Genomic DNA, 22,584 nt, shown 5'->3' on the forward strand with positions numbered 1-22,584 from the left:
AACCCACGGAGGCCTTGGAAGGACTTTTTTCCTATGGCGAGGGGTGGGGTATTTGGACACATTTGGTGTCCACACAGGAAAGGGGGACGTTATCACCAAACCCCAGGTTGGAGCCCAGGGCCTCAGGCAGGAGAGTTGGGCAGGGAAGGGGGTCTCGAGGGCAAGGAAGTCCTCCGAGGACCCCAGCTGCTCCCTATTGGGGCTACTGCGTTTCGCGCGCCCCTAACTGTTCATCCACAAGATCCAAATGGGACCGCGGGTCGTCCTTCAGACCTGAGCTTGAGGCCGGGCCTGAACCCCTCTAGGAGGAGAAAGTGACCCGGCTCCCCGCGCAGGAAATGCAACTGGCCGCTGGTGTCAGTTGCAGGAAATGCAAAGGCAGCAGGAGGTCCCGATACCGATCTGATCCCTGACAAAAGACTCAAATGACACTCGGCTCTGTCCCCCGGCGCCGCCCGCAGCCAGACCTTCGAGCCTCCGCGGACCCTTCTGCGCGCCTCTCGGATACCCGGGAAGCGACCTCCCGCGGCTGGGTCGCGTGGCCGGCCCGCTCGCGGGCTCGGGAGGCTGGGAGGGGTTGCATTTTCCAACCCCCTCCGAGACCCTCGGATCCTGTCCTGCCCGAGCGAAGCTTCTGGAAACATCCCTGTGCTTTCTACTCTCGATTCCTCATAGGCCCAAGTCCCAAGAGGTCACGGTCTCCCGAGAGAAAAGGAGCCACCCATCAATACCCACGCCAACCTGGCACCACGTGAACGCCCCAGTCACAGCCCCGGCTCCCTAAACCTGGCTGGCGGGGGGCCGCGGCGGTCCCGCGCCAGCAGAGGGTCCAACGTGCCGTGTCCCCCCCAAGTTCCCACTGTGTCCGGGGTGCGGGTTTTGCCCAAGTTTGCTGGGCGATGCCCTTCCCGGAGCCCGACTCGTGGGCCGGGCGGGAGGGGCGCGTGATTGACAGGCTGAACTACAGACTCATCTCTTACCTTAGGCCGCGGGCGCTGATTGGCTACTCGCTGACATCCTCAAACCCGGCTGCTCCGCGCTGGGCTCGGGAGGGGGGCAGCTGCGGGTGGAGGTGCGCTTCTGACAAGCCCGAAAGTCATTTCCAATCTCAAGTGGACTTTGTTCCAACTATTGGGGGCGTCGCTCCCCCTCTTCATGGTCGCGGGCAAACTTCCTCCTCGGCGCCGCTTCTAATGGAGCCCCACCTGCTCGGGCTGCTTCTCGGCCTCCTGCTCTGTGGCACCAGGGTCCTCGCCGGCTACCCAATTTGGTGGTAAGACTCGCCTCTTATCTGCCCGCGGCCAGATTTCTCCGCGGAGCCCCAGGGAGGTGGGGGGCGCTAGCTAGGGGTGGGCTGCGGCAGGGCTGGGGCTCCTTTCTTCTTACCTCCCTCCAGCACCCCGACTCGCCCACCTCCCTGGATTTTCTGCTGGTGTCGCCTTCAGAATCCAACTCCTGGCTTCTCTGATAATCACCATTTTCCCTGCTACTCGCTGCAGAGGCTGGAGGACTTTCCCCGTCTCAGAAGGTCTCTTATTCTTAGATCCTAACCCTCCACCCGTCCCAATCTGGGGGCCCCGAAGACCCTCCATTTGCTTGCAGTTGGCTTTCTGGAAATCCAGCGATGTCCCTGGGGCCCAGCCACTCCTCTTCTCCATTTTGGGGTCTTCATGGGCAAAATCATCCTGTTCCTTCATTGCCACCCTCACCTCCTCCGGTGCCTCCATCAGGAGATTTCCCCACAATAACCCCCCTGTGCCTTCATATTTTAGACGCAATCGCTTCAGGGATCCCCAGGGACAGGGTAGTGGGGGGTGGATTTCATCAGATTCTCCCCACTCTGCTCTAGATTAATCTGGAGCCTCAGAAGTGAATATGGTATTTGCTGATCCGAGATGCCATTGAATTCAGATTTAATTCATTTCTTGCTTGTCCATCCTGGCAAAAGCGGGGCTTCTTGAAAATGTAGTTGTTTGGGAGGGGGTGGGTTTGTTCTTTGACCAAAAACCCAATTCTCCATGTCAAATTCGTTCCTTTTGGAAAAACCCGAGGACCGAGGAGAAAGGGAGAGAGGGAGAGGAGGATCCCGTCCCCGAGAAATGTGGATACAAAAGACATTTTTAGTAAATAAGGCTGGGAAACCAGGCGCGGTGTTTTGGCGGGGGCCGGGTGGGGGGTTGTGCGTGTATGGGGGAACTGGCTGTGGAATAAACAGCCCTTTGGGAGCCCCAGTTCCAGGGAGTCCCCTTGTTTTCCAAGCGGCCTCATCGACACCCAGCAGGTCCCAGAGGCCAGAGGGGAAAGACACACTGAAACCAGTTCTCTAAATTACACCCCGCCTCTCCTCAGTCTCCAGCCCCCTGCATTCCGGAAAACTTTAATTAAAGAATCTTCCCCTCCTGGATGTAGGAGAGCCTCGGCCAGTGGGTGGGGGGCTGGAAGGTGAGGAGGAAGAATTTGGGATCTGTGAGTTAGCAGAGGGACTGTGGCCCCGGAATGAAAGTCAGAGAGGAGTGCCACCTGCGTGTCCCCCTTTCCCTTAACCACCCTTTGCCCAGCTTGGGATAGTGGGAGCAGAGCAAGGAGATTTGGGGCCACACCCCGAGTCTGCGTGCAGCTGTTTGGGGGTGGCAGCATTTGTGTCTGGGTGTTTGGGGGGGTCAGGATGGGAGTGAGAGCAGGGCATGGCCAAGGGTCTCCATTTAGAGGGTACTGAGAGTTGCTCCCAGGACAGACATCCAAGGGGAAGTCTTTCTTCTACCCAGCCCTTCCTTCCCTGTGGCGATGGGCTGGCCTGAGGCCTCCTGTACATAAAGAAGTCCCCAGGGTGGCCGGGGCAGCCAGGGATGCCAGGCTGGGGGCTTTACCAGTTGCCAGGAGGGCTGCTGCAGAAACCAATCCTGCCCCACTGGCCCTTCCCGACCCTCTTCCCATCCCCTGCCCAAGGCCATGCTGTTCTCTTCTTTCACAGGGACCTTGGGGGTGGGCGGGGAGGGTGGGAAGAGAGGGCTTGGAGCCCCATAGGCTGCAGGAACCAAGGGGGGAAGACCAGCTTCCCCTGTCCTATGAACTGGACAAGGGCACTTCCTGGGTCAATGCTGGTGGCTGGGGGGTCTGCATCCCGATAGGGACCACCCAATAGGAAGATGTTGGAAAAACCTGGAAAGCCAGGACATTGGCCCTAACAGAACGCTGGACACATGGCTTGTTTGGGGTTGGCGGGGACAGGGATGCTGCTTTGTCTGAGCTCTGTGTGTGTGTGTGTGTGTGTGTGTGTGTGTGTGTGTGTGTGTGTAGGTCTACGACCCTAAGGAGTGTCATCTGTACACTAACGTGCCTCTGTGTGAAGGAGTGTGTGTGCCTGCAACCGGATGACTGTGGAGGACGTGAACTTGTGTGAGATGTGCCTGAGGGTTCCATGGCCCGTGACAGGCTGTGCTGTGTATCTGCTGCACACAAGTGTCAGCAAGTGGCTGATTCTATGTGAGTGTGTATGAGACAGAGAAAGTCTAGAAGTATCTATGCCCATGTAAAGGTCAGCACCTGTGTCTGCTTATGACACCACATGGCTGTGTTCACGACCAGGCATGTGAGTGGTGTGCGTGTGTGTCCGTCTGCACGCGCGCACGCGTGTGCCTGCGTGCACGTGTCTTCATGATTGTATAAGGGGAGAGCTCCACAGATGTCTTTGTGCGTGGATATCAGTGCTCGTGGCCATGACCTGATTGTGAGTATGAGTGTGGTGAGGGCTATGTCTGAGTTTGCCTGTGACCCTGTCCTCAAGTGCCAGTGACCACGGCTGGGCCCGTGGCTGTGGATATGTTTGCAGACATATGACCTGTAGGTGTGAATGGCGTCCCAAACCTGGGTGCTTGGTGGGCATCCGTGGTCCTGGAGGGACAGTCCAGCAGACACAGACAAGGGTCTAATGAGGAAGCTGCAAGGGCCACGGTGACCTGGGATCCGGGGCTGGGCAGCACGGGGAAGGGGGACGTGCAGAGCCTTCTCTGGCACAAGCTCATCCTGTCTGTCTGAGGACTGTGGTCGCCAGCCCTCCCCTCTCACACCGCTTGTCTTTGGTCTTGGAGCTAGGGCGGTGGGTGTCATGTTCTCAGGGCCAGGGGCAGGGGGCCAGGGCTGGGACAGGGACAGTAGAGTAGAAGGGCCTCAGATTCCTATTCCTACTCTGCCCCCAGGGCAGACAGATTCCAGTTCTTTAGCCCATCATGGCCTGCCCTCTTTGGCCCTCCCAGCTCACATGTTCCCTAGGAGAGACTTTAGGGGGAAATCGTTCAGCTGGGATTTCTGCCCGTGTCACCCCTCAAGGAGGGCACCTCCATCCCAAGCGTTCAGCGCTGCTCGGGCCCCGGCCCTGAGAGAAGGTAGACCAGAAGCCTGAGCTACAAGGGGCCTCAGACAGAGGCTCATGGAAGGAAGAGACGTGTTCTAGGGCCTCGCAGCCAGGTAGGTAGTGGCGGAGCTGGGACAGAAAGCAGGGGCAGCAGCACTGATTTCTAGAATTCTTCTTGTCAGTCCCTGTTAGCGCCCGGTAGAGGAACTTGTCTTTCTTCTCCTTCCTGGGGGAAAAATGAACGATCTTATTAGGGCCCAGCCTAGTGCCTGCTGCATTCCAGAGGCAGAGGCCCTGATGCAAGGGGCCTGTGCTGGGAGTCGGGAGCCCACCTCTGTGGGACACATCCCTCCGGGTCTCTGTTTCCTTACTCAGGAATCCCCAGCCTGTCCCTGCTTCACAGCTTGGGGGAAAGTGCTCCGCCGAAGTCAAGGGCAGTGAGCTGGGCAATAACAGCTGAGTTCTCTCTCCACCATCCTGGGAGCCATTTCCCCACTCAAGCACTTGCCCTAAGCCCTGCCTCAATTTCCCCATCTGTCCGATGTCCCGCTGCCTCCCCCACCCACTCGCACCTCCACCCGCCTTTCAGAGGCTTGTGAACACGTTCAGTCAAACCCCCCGTGTGGGTCAGTGGGCTGGGCCCAGGGAGGCACCTGGAGACTTTGGGGGAGGAAGGCCCCAGGCCAGGTGTTAACACTTGTAACAGGCAGGAATTACAGCTGGCTCGGGCAGGGGCTGGTGAGGAGCTGAGCTGGCTGGAGGCTGTTGATCCCACAGACAGACAGACAGACAGATGGGCAGATACCAGATCGCATGGCCAGGCTTTAACCGGGTGGTCTCTCCCTTCCAGGGCAGGCCTTACCCTGGGGGGATGTGGTGGGGAAATTAATCCAGGTCTCTTGGAAGTGAGTTAACAGCCCTCCTGCCCGCCCCCCCCCATTGTGGGCGGGGCTTGCTGTCCAAAGGGAGCAACTTTGGTTGCTGATCTGTTTGTCTTCTTCTGATGGGACCACATTTTCCTTAAAAAACAAAACCAAAAACCAACCAAACAAACAAACAGCAACAACGACAAAACGCAGGTCAAATGTTACTATAATACCAGGAGCCTGGAGCTGAGTTATGTTCTTGGAAGAACCTGCTTTAATATGTGGGGGGAAGGTATGGGGGGGTGGGAAGGGGTAGCAGTCGGGGAAAATTCTCCCAGAATCTTAGAGCATTTTATCAACAGCTCTGTGGCCATGAGGTGAGGGGTGGGTAGTATCTGGGCCCTGAGCGTCTCCCTCACCCCAGGTATCCTGAGGGCCTCTGGTCTGGGAAGGGCCTGGGACAGCTGCCTGGTGGGAAGAACTTTGCGGGGAGGTCAAAAGAGGCAGGAGCTGGACTTCAGTGCCAAGTCCTTTGGTGGGCACGCTCCCCTCCCTTCCCGCAGCTTTCCCAGTGGCAAACTCTGCCAGGCCCTGCCAGCACCCACACCCTCTGGCATCTGGGTGCTTGCTCAATCACTGGTGCAGGTGGAGAAACTGAGGCAGACAGAGAGGGCCCTAGGTGGAAATCCCCAAAGAATAGACTCAGCCAGGCGGGTATCTCCCATCCTTCCCACTACGGAACTTAATGCTAATACACCTGAATGGTACTCAGGCAGATGTAGGATGGAGAAGGTGTTATGGACACGAAGTGGGAGAAGGGAGCTATGAGCTTGGGGTTTTCTCTAGACTTTGAATAGGTCTCTCCTGGGTCTGGGCAGGAGACAAGGAGCTTGGGGTTGGGGCAGGAGAGGTGACTCTTCTCAGAGGAGGATGTAGCTCTCAGACCCTTCCAGGGAACGTGGGAGAAACAAAGACCTTTCTGGCTTCAGAATGTGATCAGCCCAGGGGTTGAGGAGGACCTGGTCTTCTAGCCTTTTCTGCCCACCCTGCCATGAGCCACAGAATCCTTCTAAAGCCACCAAGGAGGGAAAGGACATTCTCTACTCCCTATCCCTAGTTGGGGGAGGAGGTTAGCCTAACCCCTTCCTCAAAGGTTAGTGACATCCTGATACTACATCTACACATTCATGTTACCTGTGTGCCAGGAAGTGGATAGAGCTTGAGTGGAGAGACCTGTGTCTGGGTGTGGAGTTTACCAGTGACTGGCTGTGTGACCCAGGATGAGTCCCTTTCCTTTTCTGTGCTTTAAGCCCTGTCCTCCCTCTGGGCTTCCTTTTTCTTGAGCAGCCCTGAGGGATGCCTTCTGCCTCGTGGAGTCTACAGGGCTATGACAGGGAGCTGATTCACGGCTGTGAAGCAGGGAGATCCAGGTGGCCCCAGTGCCACCACCCCGGGAGCCTATCTCCCCCAACCCTTCCTTGCCATTCAGACAGTCAGAGCCTGCCTTAAGCAGCCCAGCCCTTTCGTTCTGCAGCCCCATCTGACCTACATCCCAAAGCTGGCTGCTCTGCTACTGCCAAGCCTGCCTGCTTGCACCCCCAAACCTCATTTTCCCCAAACACTCACATTCCTCTGGAGCCAGGTTCCCCACATTCACGTTCACATGCTGGGTAACCTAGGGCAAGTTCACCTCTCCGAACCTCAGTTTCCCCATCTGTAAAACGAGGACAGTGACTGTTTCTACCTCACAGGGTTGTTGTGAAGATTAAATGAGTGAGTACACGTAAAGCTCCCTAAATAATGCCTGGCATACCGGAAGTACTATATACATATTATTTTCACCCGCTGTGTGCAAGCTATTTTGACTCCTTTAAGTCCTGGATCTAAACTTGCCGCTTCCAAGAAGTCCTCCCAGTTTGGCCCCACCTGGCTCTGTTTTCTCCTTATCCTCAGAGCCAGCTTGCCCCGTTATACTTGGTGCTGGTGACCATGAGCCTGTGGCTTTATACTTAACCCGAGGAAGTTAGGCTAGGCTAACCTAAGCTCAGCTGTTTGCCTGCCCAGGAAAGGGGGTGGGTAGAGAGGGCACTGTAGTCTCCCCTAACCCTCCTCCCATCCTACAGTTTGCTGGACTCTTGCAGCCACTGCCATTTCCAGCTGAGCCACCTTGGGCTAGGCCAGGGAGGGGTAGGGGAGGCAGGTTCACGGCAGGGGGGTTGGGAGGGGGGCGGTGGCACTGGGGCCGCCCTCCAGGAGCTGAGAGATGATTCAGAAGGTGATTTATAGACGGAAGGCAGAAAGCTTGGCTCCTGGCAGAGGCCTGCTGCTTAATTACATTCTTTGGGAGGTGGAGGTATGAGTGGGGGAGCAGCAGGGGAGCGCCTTCTACCCCCTCCCCTTCCAGATCTTGACCCTGTAGCTGCCCCAACTCCAAGCAGGGTCCCTTGGTCTCATGCTGCTAGAGAGGGAATTCCCTTTTCTCAATGAGAGACTAGGCCGGGGAGCAGGAAGAGCTTCTGGGGTTCAAGAGGGTGGAGAAAAAGGGAAGAGGCCGGAGTGCCAGCTCCTGGGACTCCCGCAGGGGAGTCTGGGATGCAGAGGGGGCTGGAAAACAGGACTGCCTCAGGAAGATCACTTGGTCTCCTCCCTGCTCCTGGGCAGGTGAATAGCTAACCCACCTGGGCAGAGGGGTTCTAGAATCTTCCTGAGGGTGCAACCCCATACTTTCTCCCCAGTGGCCTACCCTACAGCTGCTTCAGGGTTCTTCCTTCAAGTTGACTCCTTTTTCTGTTGCTTGGTTCTCAGTGGGCCGGGGGCTGGGGATCTGGCTCTGTGCTCAGAGATTGAAACTCAGTTCTTCGGTGTTAGGCAACCTGTGGTACGTGGCACAGTGGCCGCCTTAGATCCAGAAGGTTCTCCAGGCAGGGTCAGCCTTGCATCGGAGGGAGAGAAACTTTCCTATCCTCACATTAAACTAATGTCTCAGGGAGTCGCCACAATTCAACTGCTAAAGCTAAAAATCACTTCTGTGCTGCTAACAAGCTGTCCCCGTTCTGTCTGTTACTGGCTGTGGTGATGTCTGGGTTCCCTCTATGAACACTGACCCGTGCGGCAACCAGCCTGACATCTCTCCACTGTGTTTTAGTTCCCACGCAGCCTCCATCACAGCTTTGAAACCCCTAAACTCCGCCTCTAGTTCTTGAGGCCAGCAAGGTGTGTCGGGGGCAGGGGATAGGGAAGCCCAGGCCGATGGAGCCTATTTAGCGTGCACAGCCGGGAGGAGTTGGCAGGGGTCAGGATGGGGACACTAGACAGCTCTCTGGTTCCCCCTGAGGCGAGCCTTCTCAAAATGGCCTCATTATGTGTGTGGAGTGAATTCCAGAAATGTCAGGCACACCCATACATCTAGGGGAAGTATGTTGGGAGACAAGAGGGGGCAGTGTGGGGTGGTGGGAGGTTTCTGGACAGGGAGTTAGGAGACCTGAGAGCCGGCTTTGCCACTGGTTGCAGTGTGACATTAAATAAGTCCCTTCGTTGTTCTTGACTCAGTAGATAGGGGAGTTGAACAAACTGCTGGCCTTGGACTTCCAGCTGTTTGGATTATCTGTGTCTGGTGCGTGGGTGGGGGCAGGCACTGAGAGCTGACCTCAGGGCCGGGTGGGGAGGACTGAGCCCAAGACTTTATACTCAAACAGCTGTGAGATCATGGATGAGTCTCTCACCTGCCCAGGCCTCGGTTTTCTCATCTGCAAAATGGGCCATGATAAGGCTGTTAAGATCTTCAGAGGAATAATCTTTAGGAAAGCCCTTGAGAAACATCAAGTTCTTTCCAGAGAAGCTCTCTATCATTGCTGGTCTTACCAGAAAAGAGGAGTAAGAGCCAGCCTCTAGTCAAAGGGTGCTAAGGATGGACCTGGCAGGACTCTCAGAGTCTTTGAGCTTGAGATTTGGTATTTCCAGCAGAGGAGGAAGGAATGGGAGCTGGACAGGGGAGTTCTCAGCTCCTTCCTGAGGGGGTCTTGCGGTTCAGTGGGGAACACCGAGGGGAGGGAGCAGAGGTCGGAGGTCAAGTGGCCACAGGGCATGCCCAGGTTCACCCGAACTAGTGCAGAGATCACAGGCCTGACCCGGGCTTAGCCAGGTGTAGGATTTCTAAGCAGGGACACAGTGGTGGGAGATGCGAGTAGAGGTGAGGAGGAGTTAGTGTAAAAGGCCAGGAGCTGGAAGGGGCTCTTCTGAGGTCTGTGGCCACCAGGAAATCCTAATCACCTGGATGGGGACCAGTAAACTGGGAAACCATTCACTCAAGCTAGGCTGGAAAAACAGGAAGGACTCTGTGTGTGTGTGTGTGCGCGCGTGTGCGTGCGTGTGTGTGTGCGTGCGCGTGTGTGTGTGTGTGTGTGAAGCGCCCTGCCCCTGGGCACAGAGTCCCACTTATCTGCCAGAGCCAGCTGGGCCAGCGAGGAAAACCGAGGAAAACCAATCTCTCCTCTCAGGGCCCATTAGGAATGCAAATAGGGGCTGTGGCGGGGGAGTGAGCCAGCCTCCTACATCCTGTCCAGCTCCTCACCACCTATCTTCCTAACCTGGCTTTCTGAGGCTGTCTCTCCCCTGCTCTAAAACCTCCCATGGTTCCCCGCTTCTCGTCTGGCACCGAGGCTCCCTAGGCTTGGCCCCCACCCATATCAGCTGTACCTTTCATAATCCCCCACGAGCCTCCCAACATCCCTCTGTGCCTGTTCGCGGAAATACTTCGCCACCTCCTCTCTCCCCTCCCCACATGCAACTGCTGAAATTCCATTTTGCTTTCCAGACCCAGATCAAAATCCTCTTCCTTTGGGAAGCCCTCCTAGATTCCCGAGCCACTGCCCTGCAAGCAGGGACTGTGTCATCACTCCCTTCCCTCCCCACCTCCCCACAGCCACGCCATGTGTTCCCACCACCTTCCCCCACGGGCTGTGGGCATCTTCTGCTCCTGTACCAGACTACAGATACCTTTAGCCGCCTCGTGCCCTCCTCCCCCAGGGCCGAGCATATGGTGGGGGTCAGTTAACAAAAACACAGCTCTGTGTGGCGTGTAATACACTCTGTAAAGGCAAGCGGGCAAAAGAGGTTCTGGAGAGTGCCAGTTGCACACGTGAATCACGACAGTGTCGTGAGCAGACTGAAGGAGCAGACTGAATTAAAACCTTGTCCCGGGCTTCCCTGGTGGCGCAGTGGTTGGGAGTCCGCCTGCCGATGCAGGGGGCGCGGGTTCGTGCCCCGGTCCGGGAGGATCCCACGTGCCGCGGAGCGGCTGGGCCTGTGAGCCATGGCCGCTGAGCCTGCCTGTCTGGAGCCTGTGCTCTTCGTCCCTGGGTGTGTCCCTGGGTGTGACCCGGGAGCACAGCGCTTCTACTGACTTTGAAAGACAGATGAAACTGATCTCCATTGCTCAGCTCAGGCCCCACGTGGCTAACAGCCCCGAGGTTCACAGGGTACCCAAGAGGATGGGACCCCTGATCTGAGTAGGCTGCCGTCCCAGAAGCTAAGGTGCACCTTGTCTCCATGGGCTCAGTTCCCCTGGGATGATTTTTTCCATCCCAGCTCCATTTGCAAACGTTTCCTCTCAGTGTCGTATTTCTCCCTCACAGCTCACACGATGCTTACGTGTCTGAGACTTTAGCTTAAAAATCCCAATCGGTGGGACTTGTTTCCCTATCCAGGCATGGGTCAGTATGTTTGTTAATGGTGCATATGTGCTGGCCCCTATACACACATCATGATTTAGAACGAAATCCTGCCCATTTTACAGATGAGGACTCAGGTCACGAAGCCTGTGCTCTGAACCCAGGCTCTGTTGGGCCCAAAGCTTTTTCCTTCTACCACCATTCAGACTCAAAAGTGGACTTCTTGGGAATTCCCTGGCAGTCCAGTGGTTAGGACTCCACGCTTCCACTGCAGGGGGCATGGATTCAAGCCCTGGTGGGGAATTAAGATCCTGCAAGCCGGCGTGGCCAAAAAAAAGTGGACTTCTTACATGCGGCAGGAATTTACTTATTCATATTCTATGTTGGTCCTCAAAGGATAGCTTTGAGTCAAGATTACATTTGACCTTCAACTTGAAAGCTGCTGCTTTGTGTTTGTTGATACTATTTCTGAACCGCTGGGAGGTCTCTTATTTGGGGACATGTGCAAGTCACTGGCAAGCTTTCCACATCTACGAAACTGGCAGTAGTGGCCCTGTGACTGTTTTGTTGCCTGGGTGGGAGTGGAGGGACAGTGGCCTCGGGCAAATCACTACTTCCCAGACCTTCGTTTTCTCACCTGTGAAACAGGAAGAAGGTAGAGCCATGACCTCTCACCCCTCACATTACTTCCAGCTGTAAGATTTCTCATTGTACGTAATCCCTTATGCTCTTTTGCATGCAGCCCCCATCACACATACCAGAAAACAATAGGACAGAATCCTCTTTCTTGCCCAAACCAATTCTTGTGTTAGTATCTCTGATACAGATGATTTTTTACTTGACCTTTATACTTCAATATTCACCTTGATTTCTCCCTGAGGAGCTAGGATGATTCCTCCTTGCAGTTAAAGTATGTTTCCCTTTCTGTCCTGACTGTGAGAAAACTAAGTCAAACGTGAGCTCAGTCCTTGCACCTGTATTGACCTTGACTTGGTGTATTTGTCATCTTCTTTACCTTAATCCTGATTTTCTATTTTCATTTTGTTATTCAATCCCATGTGTTTTGTGTTATAAATTCCTTGAGGGCAGGCACTGTCTCCACACTGCTGTCTTCTCTATGCCTGGCAAGTACATAGTAGTTGCTCAATAAATATTTGTTGCCTTTGGGATTTGTTGCCTCAGGCACTTCAAATCCTTCTGGAAAGAGGCAAGGCGGGAGTCCGCCTGCCGATGCAGGGGACACGGTTTCGTGCCCCGATCCGCGAAGATCCCACGTGCCGCGGAGCGGCTGGGCCCGTGAGCCATGGCCGCTGAGCCTGCGCGTCCGGAGCCTGTGCTTCGCAGCGGGAGAGGCCACAACAGTGAGAGGCCTGCGTACCACTTAAAAAAGAAAAAAAATCTTGCTATATCAGAGAGCTGGCCCTGACTGGATTGTTTTGAGTTGCAGGAATGCTGATCAGTTTCTTTCTGTTTCTTTATCATCAGCGTGTCCCCCAAGTCTACAGAAGCTTTGTCTTTGGGGAAGTCACCATCTTTTCTTTTCTCCATGATCTTCTTCATTCTAAACTTGAAGCTGATACATAACTTTTCTCTTGGGAAGCTCTCTTGTTTCTGGCCAATGATTGTGCTTTCCTCTTTCCCTGTCTCCCTTTACCCCTGGTTCCTCCCACCTTCCTTTGCCCTGGAAGGCAGCCAGTGCTATTGAGGCCATTCTGCAGGTGACAAGATGCCCTGGTAGCCCCCACCCTGTCTCTCCAGCTGGGCTGCTCCAACCTCCCGCCCCCCAGCCATCGTGAGAACTGCTGTCACTGTGGGCACAGGTGAGAAGGAAGGAGGGCCGGCTGAGGATCCCTCGCTGCCAGCCAGGCCCTTCCTATTAGCAAAACCCTAGCGGGGCACTGGCTTGACCTGGGAGGTGCTAAGCCCCCATCTGTGGGTGGAGCCTCAAGGAGGGACAGAGAATGGCTGGCGAAGGGGGGCCAGGCTGGCCTCACCCATCCGCCAGCAAGGTGTCCTCTTAGCCTCTCACCTCCTCTCTGCTTCTGCACCTCTGGGACCGCCCTCCTCAGCCCCTAGACTTCAGGAAGGAGAATGCCGAATCACAGGCCGGGTGGTCCTCCATCCTAACTGAAGCTTCTGCAGGAGAGACTCTGGAGCCTTCCTCAGATCTCAGTAAGGAAGGAGTCTATGACCTTGGCACTGTCCTTGAAGCTAAAAGAGCCCCATGAGACTGGCATCTTCATCCCCATTTAATCTGTGAGAAAATGGAGACTCTCAGAGCCCAAGCAAGGAGCTGGGAAGCGAGTGGGGAGGCAGGATTTAACGTCCAGCTGATAATTCATGGGTATGGTGTGCGCCGAGGGAACACACCACGCACTTGAACTCATCCTCCCAACAGCTTCGGGAGGCAGATACTCTTGTTATCCCCATTCTACAGATGAGGAAACTGAGGTCCTAAGGAATCCACTCCATCGCCCAAGCCTCCACAGCTGGCAAACCCCAGAGCTCCAACCACGACACAAACTGCCTGAAGCCAAGCTTGCCAGGCTTCACAGCCTGTGACACCACATCTCAACAGTCAGGAAGTTCCTCCTTAGGTCTGACTGCAGTCTTTCCTGACTTAGTCCAAGCCCAGATTCTCTCATTTGGTCTCCTGGGGTCATGAGCTTCATAGTAGATTTTCAGATTGATTCAAGGACCAGGATGCATTGCTCACTGAGTCTTCTTTTTTCCAGAACAATCCCTCCCAGATGACCCAGTCTCCTGCACACCTTTAACAATCTTGTTCTCCTTCTGATCTCTCTCCAGCTTCTCTACGTCCTTTTGCAAGTGCTGTGACTCATAGCACAGCTGTTAGAACAGGACAAAGGGGTCCTGCCAGGCCCTTCAATTTAGAGGGCTCCACTCTGGTGTCCTAAGGCTGCACCCCTCCCCGCAGGGCAAGGAATCTGGGGCCCAAGGGGTCATACCCACAACACCTCACCCCCAGCCATGCTTTGGATACTCAGAAGTATCCGCAAGGCACCCTGAAGAGCTTAGCTTCAGTGGCTGTGAGTCTACTTCTGGGCTGGGCAGACCTCTGCCTGGGGTTCATCCTATCAGGTCAGACCATGCTGCTGGTGTGTGTGCCCCTAGGGATGAGAGTGGTAAAGGAGAGGCCGTCTGCAGGGCCTGTGAACGGAGCCCGGAGGTTCAGTCGGGGTGACCAGTGTAGATGAAGCAGGGAAGAAGGGGCTGCTGGCTGTGAGCTGGGGGCTGGCTCTCTCCTTGTCACTTTCTAGCTCAGAACGCCGTGGAGAACCTAGCCTTCCAGGTGGTGAATAAGACGATAGATTTTTTTTTTAGCTTATTATTGAAGAATACCTAAATAAAATACCTAAATAAAAGCACATGAATTATAAGCCTATCGAGTTGGATAGAATATATATATATATATTTTAATTGAAGTATAATTAATTTACAATGTTGTGTCCATTTCAAGTATACCGCAAAGTGATGCAGTTATACATATATATATATTCTTTTCAGATTCTTTTCCATTATAGGTTATGAAAAGATATTGAGTATAATTCCCTGTGCTATACAGTAGGTCCCTGTTGTTTACCTATTTGATATATAGAAAAGATATTTTATTTAACAGTTTGTTAACCTGACATGAAATTTTTAAATATTGGGCGCCTGGTGGATGAGGCTTCCTTTAGTACTCTCACCCCAGGCCCTGTAAGTGTTCCAGCCAGACCTGGGGACTTGGACGGGAAATGGGGTTCCCCGGGGTCTGACTAGCACAGAAGCTAGAAGAAGCCCTGCTTTCTCCATCTCTGCATCATCTTATCATCTTTCTCCATCTCTTTATCATCTTCCTACCTTAGTAGGCTGACTTTCTTCTACATCAACAACACTTCTAGCTCCCTTGCAGTCTGTGGTCACCTCTTAGCTTCAAGTCCCTTTTGGTAAACTGGGACCTTGTCTTACACAGTCTTGGCCTCAAAGGATTTTCCTTCATAGTTGGTCAGTTTTGTCTTCCTTCTTTCTTTCTTTCTTTAATAAAGACATATAATCCAGGCTGGATTATATTCATTTTTTTTCTTTCTGATTTTTAAAAAAATATTTACTTTATTTATTTATTTTCTTTCTTTCTTTTTTTTTTTTTTTTTTTTGTCTGTTTCGGGTCTTAGCTGCAGCATGTGGGATCTTCGTTGAGGCATGCAGGATCTTTCATTGAGGAGTGGGCTTCTCTCAAGTTGTGGCACGCGGTCTCCAGAGTGTGTGGGCTCTGTAGTTTGCGGCATGCGGGCTCTCTAGTTGAGGCATGCAGGCTCAGTAGTTGTGGCGCGTGCGGGCCCTGTGGCATGTAGGATCTTAGTTCCCCGGCCAGGGATTGAACCTGTGTCTCCTGCATTGGAAGGCGGATTCTTTACCACTGGATCACCAGGGAAGTCCCAGTTTTGTCTTTTTTTTTTTTTTTTTTAATTTATTTTGGTTGCATTGGGTCTTCGTTGCTATGCGCAGGCTCTTCTCTAGTTGTGGCGAGCAGGGGCTACTCTTTGTTGTGATACATGGGCTTCTCACTGCAGTGGCTTCCCTTGCGGAGCACGGGCTCTAGGCGTGCAGGCTTCAGTAGTTGTGGCACTTGGCCTCAGTAGTTGTGGCGCATGGGCTTTGTTGCTCCGTGGCATGTGGGATCTTCCCAGACCAGGGCTCGAACCCGTGTCCCCTGCATTGTCAGGCAGATTCTTAACCACTGCACCACCAGGGAAGCCCTCAGTTTTGTCATTTTTAAATGGCCCAACAGAAGAGCATTCAACCAGCAGGTCTGACTGTGATGTTCCACCCTCTTTTTTCTTTCTTTTTTAATTAAAATTTTTTCTTTACTTCTTTTAAAAAAGAATTTTATTGAACTATAGTTGATTTACAATGTTGTGTTAATTTCAGGTGGTGTTCCACCCTCTTTAGCATGGCCTTTGAAACCCGGAATGATCTCGCCCCTTCCTGACTCTCCACCCTAACTCACCTCCCACCACCACATCCTCACCCTATGACCTACTTTCACCTGCACAGGTGAGAGCCTGGACATTGGGTGACAGCAGTCCTGGGCTCTAGATGGTTCTGCCTTCAATATCTTGTTGAGGGCTTCCCTGGTGGCGCAGTGGTTGAGAATCCGCCTGCCGATGCAGGTGACACGGGTTCGTGCCCCGGTCTGGGAAGATCCCACATGCCGCGGAGCGGCTGGGCCCGTGAGCCATGGCCGCTGAGCCTGCGCGTCCGGAGCCTGTGCTCCGCAACAGGAGAGGCCACAACAGTGAGAGGCCCGCGTATCACAAAAAAAAAAAAAAAATCTTGTTGACCTGAACCTGTCTGAGCCTCAGCTTTCTCTCTGTAAAATGAGGAGTAAAGGATGAGGTGACAAACACATGAGAGACTTAGTGTAGAGTCTGGTGTCCACCCTTTGCCATAATGTTGCTTTATCATTTGGGTTGTTCTTGCACTACCTCACATCTCCAGGCCTTTGCGTTTGCCCCACCATCTTTGGAATGACTTCTGTGAACTCTCCTTCGTTCTTCAAAGCACAGTCCTGGCACCACCTTCTCTGTGCTGCCTTCTTTCACACCTGGCCCCAGCTCAGTCCCTTCCGGGTGTATCCATTTCATCGATTATGCTGTGAGCGCCCCGAAGGCAGGACCGGGTCTCCATCACCTTTGTGCCCACATCACAAGGATAGCGCAGGGCACACATTTCATCCTCTATGACAGGTGGTAGGACGAAGGGGCACCATTGAGAGTCACCTGCCAGTCGCAGGCTCAGTCTGCAGCCCCAGCTAGATTCCCATTGCCTCTGTGAGGCCCTCCTAGGAAGACCTGGGGCCCCTGTCACTAGTTAACCTCTTCATGTGCATCTGGCTTGTCTTCCCAACTAGAGGGTCAGCCCCTTGAGGGCATGATTCTGCTTTGTATTTCTTCATATCCCAAGTGAGCCCCACACATCATCTTGAATATTGCAGGAGCCCAGCTGGTAATAGTATTGGTTGGTTGGCTAATGCTCCGGGCTCCTTCCCAGGCAAGCTTGAGTCCAGGCTCGTTCCCCCTCTCTGGGACAGTTTTCTCCTCACTCTGTGATTTCCCAGAGAGTCCAGCTCTGAGCTTCTAGCCTCTGTTCTGGAAGGCAGCATGGTGTTCCAGGAAGAGGAGTCAAACCGGCCTTGATGTGAATCTCAGAAGTGCTACTTAATAGCTCTGGAACTTTGGGTTGTTAAAAAAAAAAAGTGAACCTCAGTTTGTTCATCTGTAAAATGGGAGCAAAGATTCCGATCTCAGGGCAGTTGTGAGGAAGAAATGAAATAGTACTCAGGAACTGAGTTAAAGATGAAGAAGTATTAAATAAGTTAAGGATGTTCTGAAGTCATTCCAATGTATCAAGGGTCATAAGATATTCTATCCCAGACCAGGCTTCTTTGGAATAGCAAGATCTGAATTCCTTCCAAAACAGGAAAGGCCATACTCAGGGAAAGCTGTACACTTCGTGGCTGTTGGAGTTTTTTTGGGGGGGTTCCTAGGACCAGTCTCTGTAGGTTTAATATGGCCCTAGTTAATGGACATTAACTAGACACTGGCCATTTCAGCCCTGCTAAGCACAGTGTGGAAGTTTGATTGGGGTACCAGGCGGCCTGGGTGGGATGCAGGCTGACTCAGGGATGGCAGTCACTGTACACTTCCAACATTTAGGGGAGAAGAGCCTGCTGGACCATAGGAAGGAAGGTACGGAAACTGAGGCACAGAGAGGCCACATAATGCTTTTTGTTCTTAAAAACATTTTTGATTGCAGACTGATACAAAATGTTTTTTATAATGTGATGCTTGATGCACGTGAGAGAGTAAACATACCATAAATACAGGAGATAATAACAAGATAAAAACAACCTGGGCCTTACCACACCCCTGAGGAACCAGAATAAAATCAAGGTCATTGCATCTATCTTTGGGGTCCTCCCCGTCCTATCCCTGTATCTCCCTCCAGGCATGATCACATTCTGAATTTTGTATAGTTATTCCATCACTTTCTTATTTTTAAAATTTTTATTTATTTATTTATTTATTTTTGGCTGCGTTGGGTCTTCGTTGCTGCAAGTGGGCTTTCTTTAGTTGTGGCAAGCAGGGACACTACTCTTTGTTGTGGTGCACGGGCTTCTCACTGCGGTGGCTTTTCTTGTTGCGGAGCATGGGCTCTAGGCGCACGGGATTCAGTAGTTGTGGAGCGCGGGCATCAGTAGTTTTGGCACGCGGGCTCAGTAGTTGTGGTTTGCGGGCTCCAGAGCACAGGCTCTGTAGATGTGGCTCACGGGCTTAGTGGCTCCACAGCACGTGGGTTCTCCCCGGACCAGGGCTGGAACCCGTGTCCCCTGCATTGGCAGGCCGATTCTTAACCACTGTGCCACCAGGGAAGTCACTATTCCATCACTTTAAAATAATAGTTCTCCCAGCTAGGAATGCCTAGACAATATATATTTTTTGTTTATTTTATTTTATTAAAATTTTTTTATTGAAGTATAGTTGATTTACAATGTTGTGTTAGTTTCAGGTGTACAGCAAAGTGATTCCGTTTTATATATATATACGTGTATATATTGGGTTGGCCAAAAAGCTCATTAGAGTTTTTATCATAAGATGTTTGTCTGTTCCATCTCCTGTCAGTGGGCGAGTGTCTTGAGGTGCACTTGAGGGAGAGTAGCTCTCTGGCAGGGGTACCCACCCAGGAGTGGAACTTTGGGGCCGCAGGACGTGTGAAAGTTCTACTTTGCAAGTTGATGCTAAACTGTTTTCCAAAGAAGTTGTGCCCATCTGCACTCTCATCTTTGCTCTACATTTTCACTGACACTTGAACTCGAGTGAGTTCACTCTTGTCAGTCTGGCAGCTGTAGAATGTGGTCTGTGGTCTTCATTGGCAGAGGTGGGACTGCTTTAAGGTCCCAGAGTTGGGAGAAGCGGAGGCAGGGCTGGGACCCTGGGGTTCATGTCAACACATAAAAATGTGCATTGGGGGGAATTCCCTGGTGGTCCAGTGGTTAGGACTCTAATGCTTTCACTGCCAGGGCCCAGGTTCAATCCCTGATCAGGGAACTAAGATCCCACAAGCGGCACGGGCAGCCAAAAAAAAAAAAAAAAAATGTGCATTTGGAAGAACATATGGCCATGTCTGGTGTGTCTGGTGGACATCCTCCCCGACCTCCAGCTCCTCACGTTGTCTGCCCAAGGGCCAGAGGGCGCCACTGGCCATTTGTTGGCAGGGGCAAAAGTAGCTAACGGAGCTCCAGCCTTCACTTCCCTGGCTCACCTCTTCACCCCACCATCTTCCCCTTTGTACCCTCACTGGGTGTGAACGCCCGCCCAGTATTCAGAGACAAGGCCACTCTTCCCAGGAGTCCCCACCCCATCAGCCCCACCAGAGCCAGGGCACATTTTTCTCCTGGCCCCCTCTCTGCCCTTCTGTCCCAGTGGGCCACCCTGCCTGAGATACAGCAATAACATCTCTCAGGTGCCAGTTTATGCCATTTTTTTCCCTTTGGCTGTGCTGTGCAACTTGCGGGATCTCAGTTCCAAGCATGGAGTCCTGACTACGGGATCGCCAAGGCGTTCCCTCAGGTGCCTTTCCAGGGAATACGAGAAGGTGACTTCTTCCCCCAAGCCTTCACCCAAGCGCTAGGACTCCCTCCTTCTGAAAGAAAAGCCATGGGCTCCTCAGTGCACATCAGAAACCAGATGCAGGGCTTCCCTGGTGGCACAGTGGTTAAGAATCTGCCTGCCAATGCAGGGGACACGGGTTCAAGCCCCGGTCCAGGAAGATCCCACATGGTGCAGAGCAACTAAGCCCGTACGCCACAACTACTGAGCCTGTGCTCTAGAGCCTGCGTGCCATAACTACTGAAGCCTGTGGGCCTAGAGCCAGTGCTCTGCAACAAGAGAAGCCCCCGCTCGCCGCCAACTAGAGAAAGTCCGCACGCAGCAACGAAGACCCAACACAGACAAAAATAAATAAATAAATTTATTTTTAAAAAAAAAAGAAAGAAAAAGAAACCAGATGCGGCTGTCATCACCGACTGGCATCTCTGTCCTCACTGTTTGGTCCTTACTCATCCTCCCTTCCTGCCCTGGAGCAAAATGCTACTTCCTGGGGCCTCCATTATAAAGATAAAGGGGTCTTAGGACCCCTTTCCTGACCAAAAAATTCTTTTCCATCACTCCTCCATCTGGCCATGACCTTCCTGGAATTTTTGAAAATCCCGTTCAGAGCTGTCACCTTCCTGGGAATCTTCCCATTCTAACTTCCACCCTCTCTCCCAGGTCTTCTGCACACCTTTTGGGTCAGAGCGGGAAGCTGCAAACCGTGTTTCTTACAGCAGTGGCACATAACCCTGCTGAGGAGGGCTTTTGGGGTCAAATAAGTTTGAGAGGGGCCACCTGCTACTTCCTGCGTTTGTGATGCTCATTAGCATATTAGCATCTTATATTAGCAACACAGAGACACCTGCAGGCACGATCCTGGTTTTCATTTGTTTAGTCTGTTTTCCAAAAATATTTACTCTCTCAAGTAACAACTTATTACCTGTTTGGAAAACGTGATCTAGGAGATTCTCCTGTCTCTTTTACGTGTCAGTTTGTCCTTGTGGTCTTGTTCATCTCAGCAATTGGGCTACGATACCTCTGACTTTTAAGAATCATTCTGTGTGAACTAGTTCAGTCCAGAGCGCCCATCCCAGAGGGTCTTGAGTTGAATGAACGCATGAATGGATGAATGAAGCAATCAACTAATCAACTGGTCAATTTAGCTGAATCCCCTTTCCTGTGAGGCTGGCAGAAACCAGGCCCAGCTGATCTTTGTAACCTGGGGACATGGGTCTCTCTGGTCAGTGTCAGACCCTTCCCACAGTATTTCTACAAAGCCTAACCCCATCACCCCGGTAGAATGCATCTCTTGCATTAGGTCTCGTATCGTTTTCGTTTTAGGCATCTGCCTCCCTGTGAATCTGGGAGCCTCTGCAGGGCAAGGACCATGTCACACTCATCTCTCTGTATTCCCGTGAGCGGGTGCTCGGTCCCCACCTGATGAGTAATGAGGCTCTCCACCGACCTCTTCCAGAAGCCGGTAGAGCGCTGTGTGGTTAAGGCTGAAGGCTCTGGAGTCAGATTGGATGTGCTCCAGACTACCTGGGTAACCTTCGGCAAACTACGTAATCTCTGCAGTTCAGTTTCCCTCCCCCGGCGAGGGAGATGATAACAGTACCCTCCTCACAGGGTCCTTGGGAGGATTAAATGAGTTCATTCGTGTAAAGCACATGAAACAGTACCTGGCATGGAGATGGCATTGGTCTGTGTTAGCGCTTATAACAACAGCAACTACCATCTGTTGTCCCAGGGATTGTGATAAGGGCTTTACCTACATCCTTTCAATGACACCTCCCTCCAGTCTCTTTGAAGTAGGTTTTTTTACATTTTTTTTTACATTTTTTTTACATTTTTCCACCTCATGAACTGGTGGTAGCAAAGGGACCAGGCCGGCCAGATAAGCCCGTAGTGGGAGGTGCTGCTCACCACTCAGGGATTGGGCATCTCCTCTACCTCTTTTCACCTGTAATTAACCCTAATGAGAACCTGATTTGTCCTCTAGCCTTCCCAATAAGATGGGAAATCCATCGCGGGATTGGGTTTTACGTGTACGCGTACGCGTACGCGCACGCATGCGCATAACAGAGCACGCACGTTCGGTGAGAGCGAGAGAGAGAGAGAGGCGCCGGCGCTGTTGCCAGCACCTTCGCGGCTGACACAGAAAGACCAAGATACTGAGGCAGGACTTTGAGACTACACAGCAGAAAATCACCCGTGAGTCAGCAATGCTGCCGAAAAGGCAGAGAGATCCTGGAATTGCTTGGTATCACCGCTCCCAGCACCTCGCCGCCGCCCCCCCCTCCCCCCCCGCCGTGTGAGCCTGGGAAATGCTCGCAGGCAGGACGCCTGTGCTGGCGTTTACCCAGTTCGGTTATCCTGGTGAAAGGTGGAAAGGTTCCTGAGGGTTATAAAGGGGCGCCCGGATTTGCGGGGAGGGGGCGCATCTCCCCGACTTCTGAAATGAGCAACCTGGAGTCCCCTTCCGCACGTGGCAGCTGGCCTTCTCAGACCCTGGAGGCGGGCTCCACTCTTCCCCAGCGGTCACGGGGTTGACCATCCTCCTCTTTCCGTACTGGCCAGGGCTTTATTCTAGCACCTTCCCCGGTCTGGCCGCACAGCAGAAGTGAGAAGTGGGGGCCTTGGGAGAGGGGCTGAAGTTGGTGATGCGAAGCAGGAGGTTTAAGATACTGTTTCTCTTGGAGCAGAGAAGGTTGGGGAACTTCATTCCAGGCAGGTGAGCGGCTGCTGCCTCAACACCTGAGCACAGGTCCCGGGGGCCGAATGGCGGCCGGAGGGCTGGCGGTGCGGTGAGCGGGGAAGACCTCCCACCAGCTGTCCTGAGGCAAAGGCACCCCTGAATGGAAGCAGCCAGTGGATGTGGCAGAGGGGAGTGAGAGAAGGGGGTGCTGAGATCTTCCTGGCCTGGAAGGAAAAGGGAATTCCCAGGAATCCCTCTACCGACTGGGCTCTCAAAAGCTTGAGTCTGGGAAGGTGTCAGCTTTTAGATTTTTATCCTCTCCACATGGTGCAGTGTGTCTGTTCTG

At 53.0% G+C, this 22,584-nt stretch overlaps 1 protein-coding gene across 1 annotated transcript in view; it reads left to right on the forward strand.

Annotated features, from left to right (window-relative positions):
• Window positions 1–899: 899 nt before the first annotated feature.
• The window catches only part of WNT3 (Wnt family member 3), a 48,197-nt gene continuing 26,512 nt past the window's right edge, over window positions 900–22,584 (forward strand). The window contains exon 1 of the mRNA XM_059048772.2: window positions 900–1,273. Within this exon, the coding sequence (XP_058904755.1) occupies window positions 900–1,273 (374 nt within the window). The remainder of the gene's footprint in view (window positions 1,274–22,584) is intronic.

The sequence above is a fragment of the Kogia breviceps genome, chromosome 19 (genome assembly GCF_026419965.1).
Source record: "Kogia breviceps isolate mKogBre1 chromosome 19, mKogBre1 haplotype 1, whole genome shotgun sequence".
Classification (NCBI taxonomy): Eukaryota; Metazoa; Chordata; class Mammalia; order Artiodactyla; family Physeteridae; genus Kogia; species Kogia breviceps.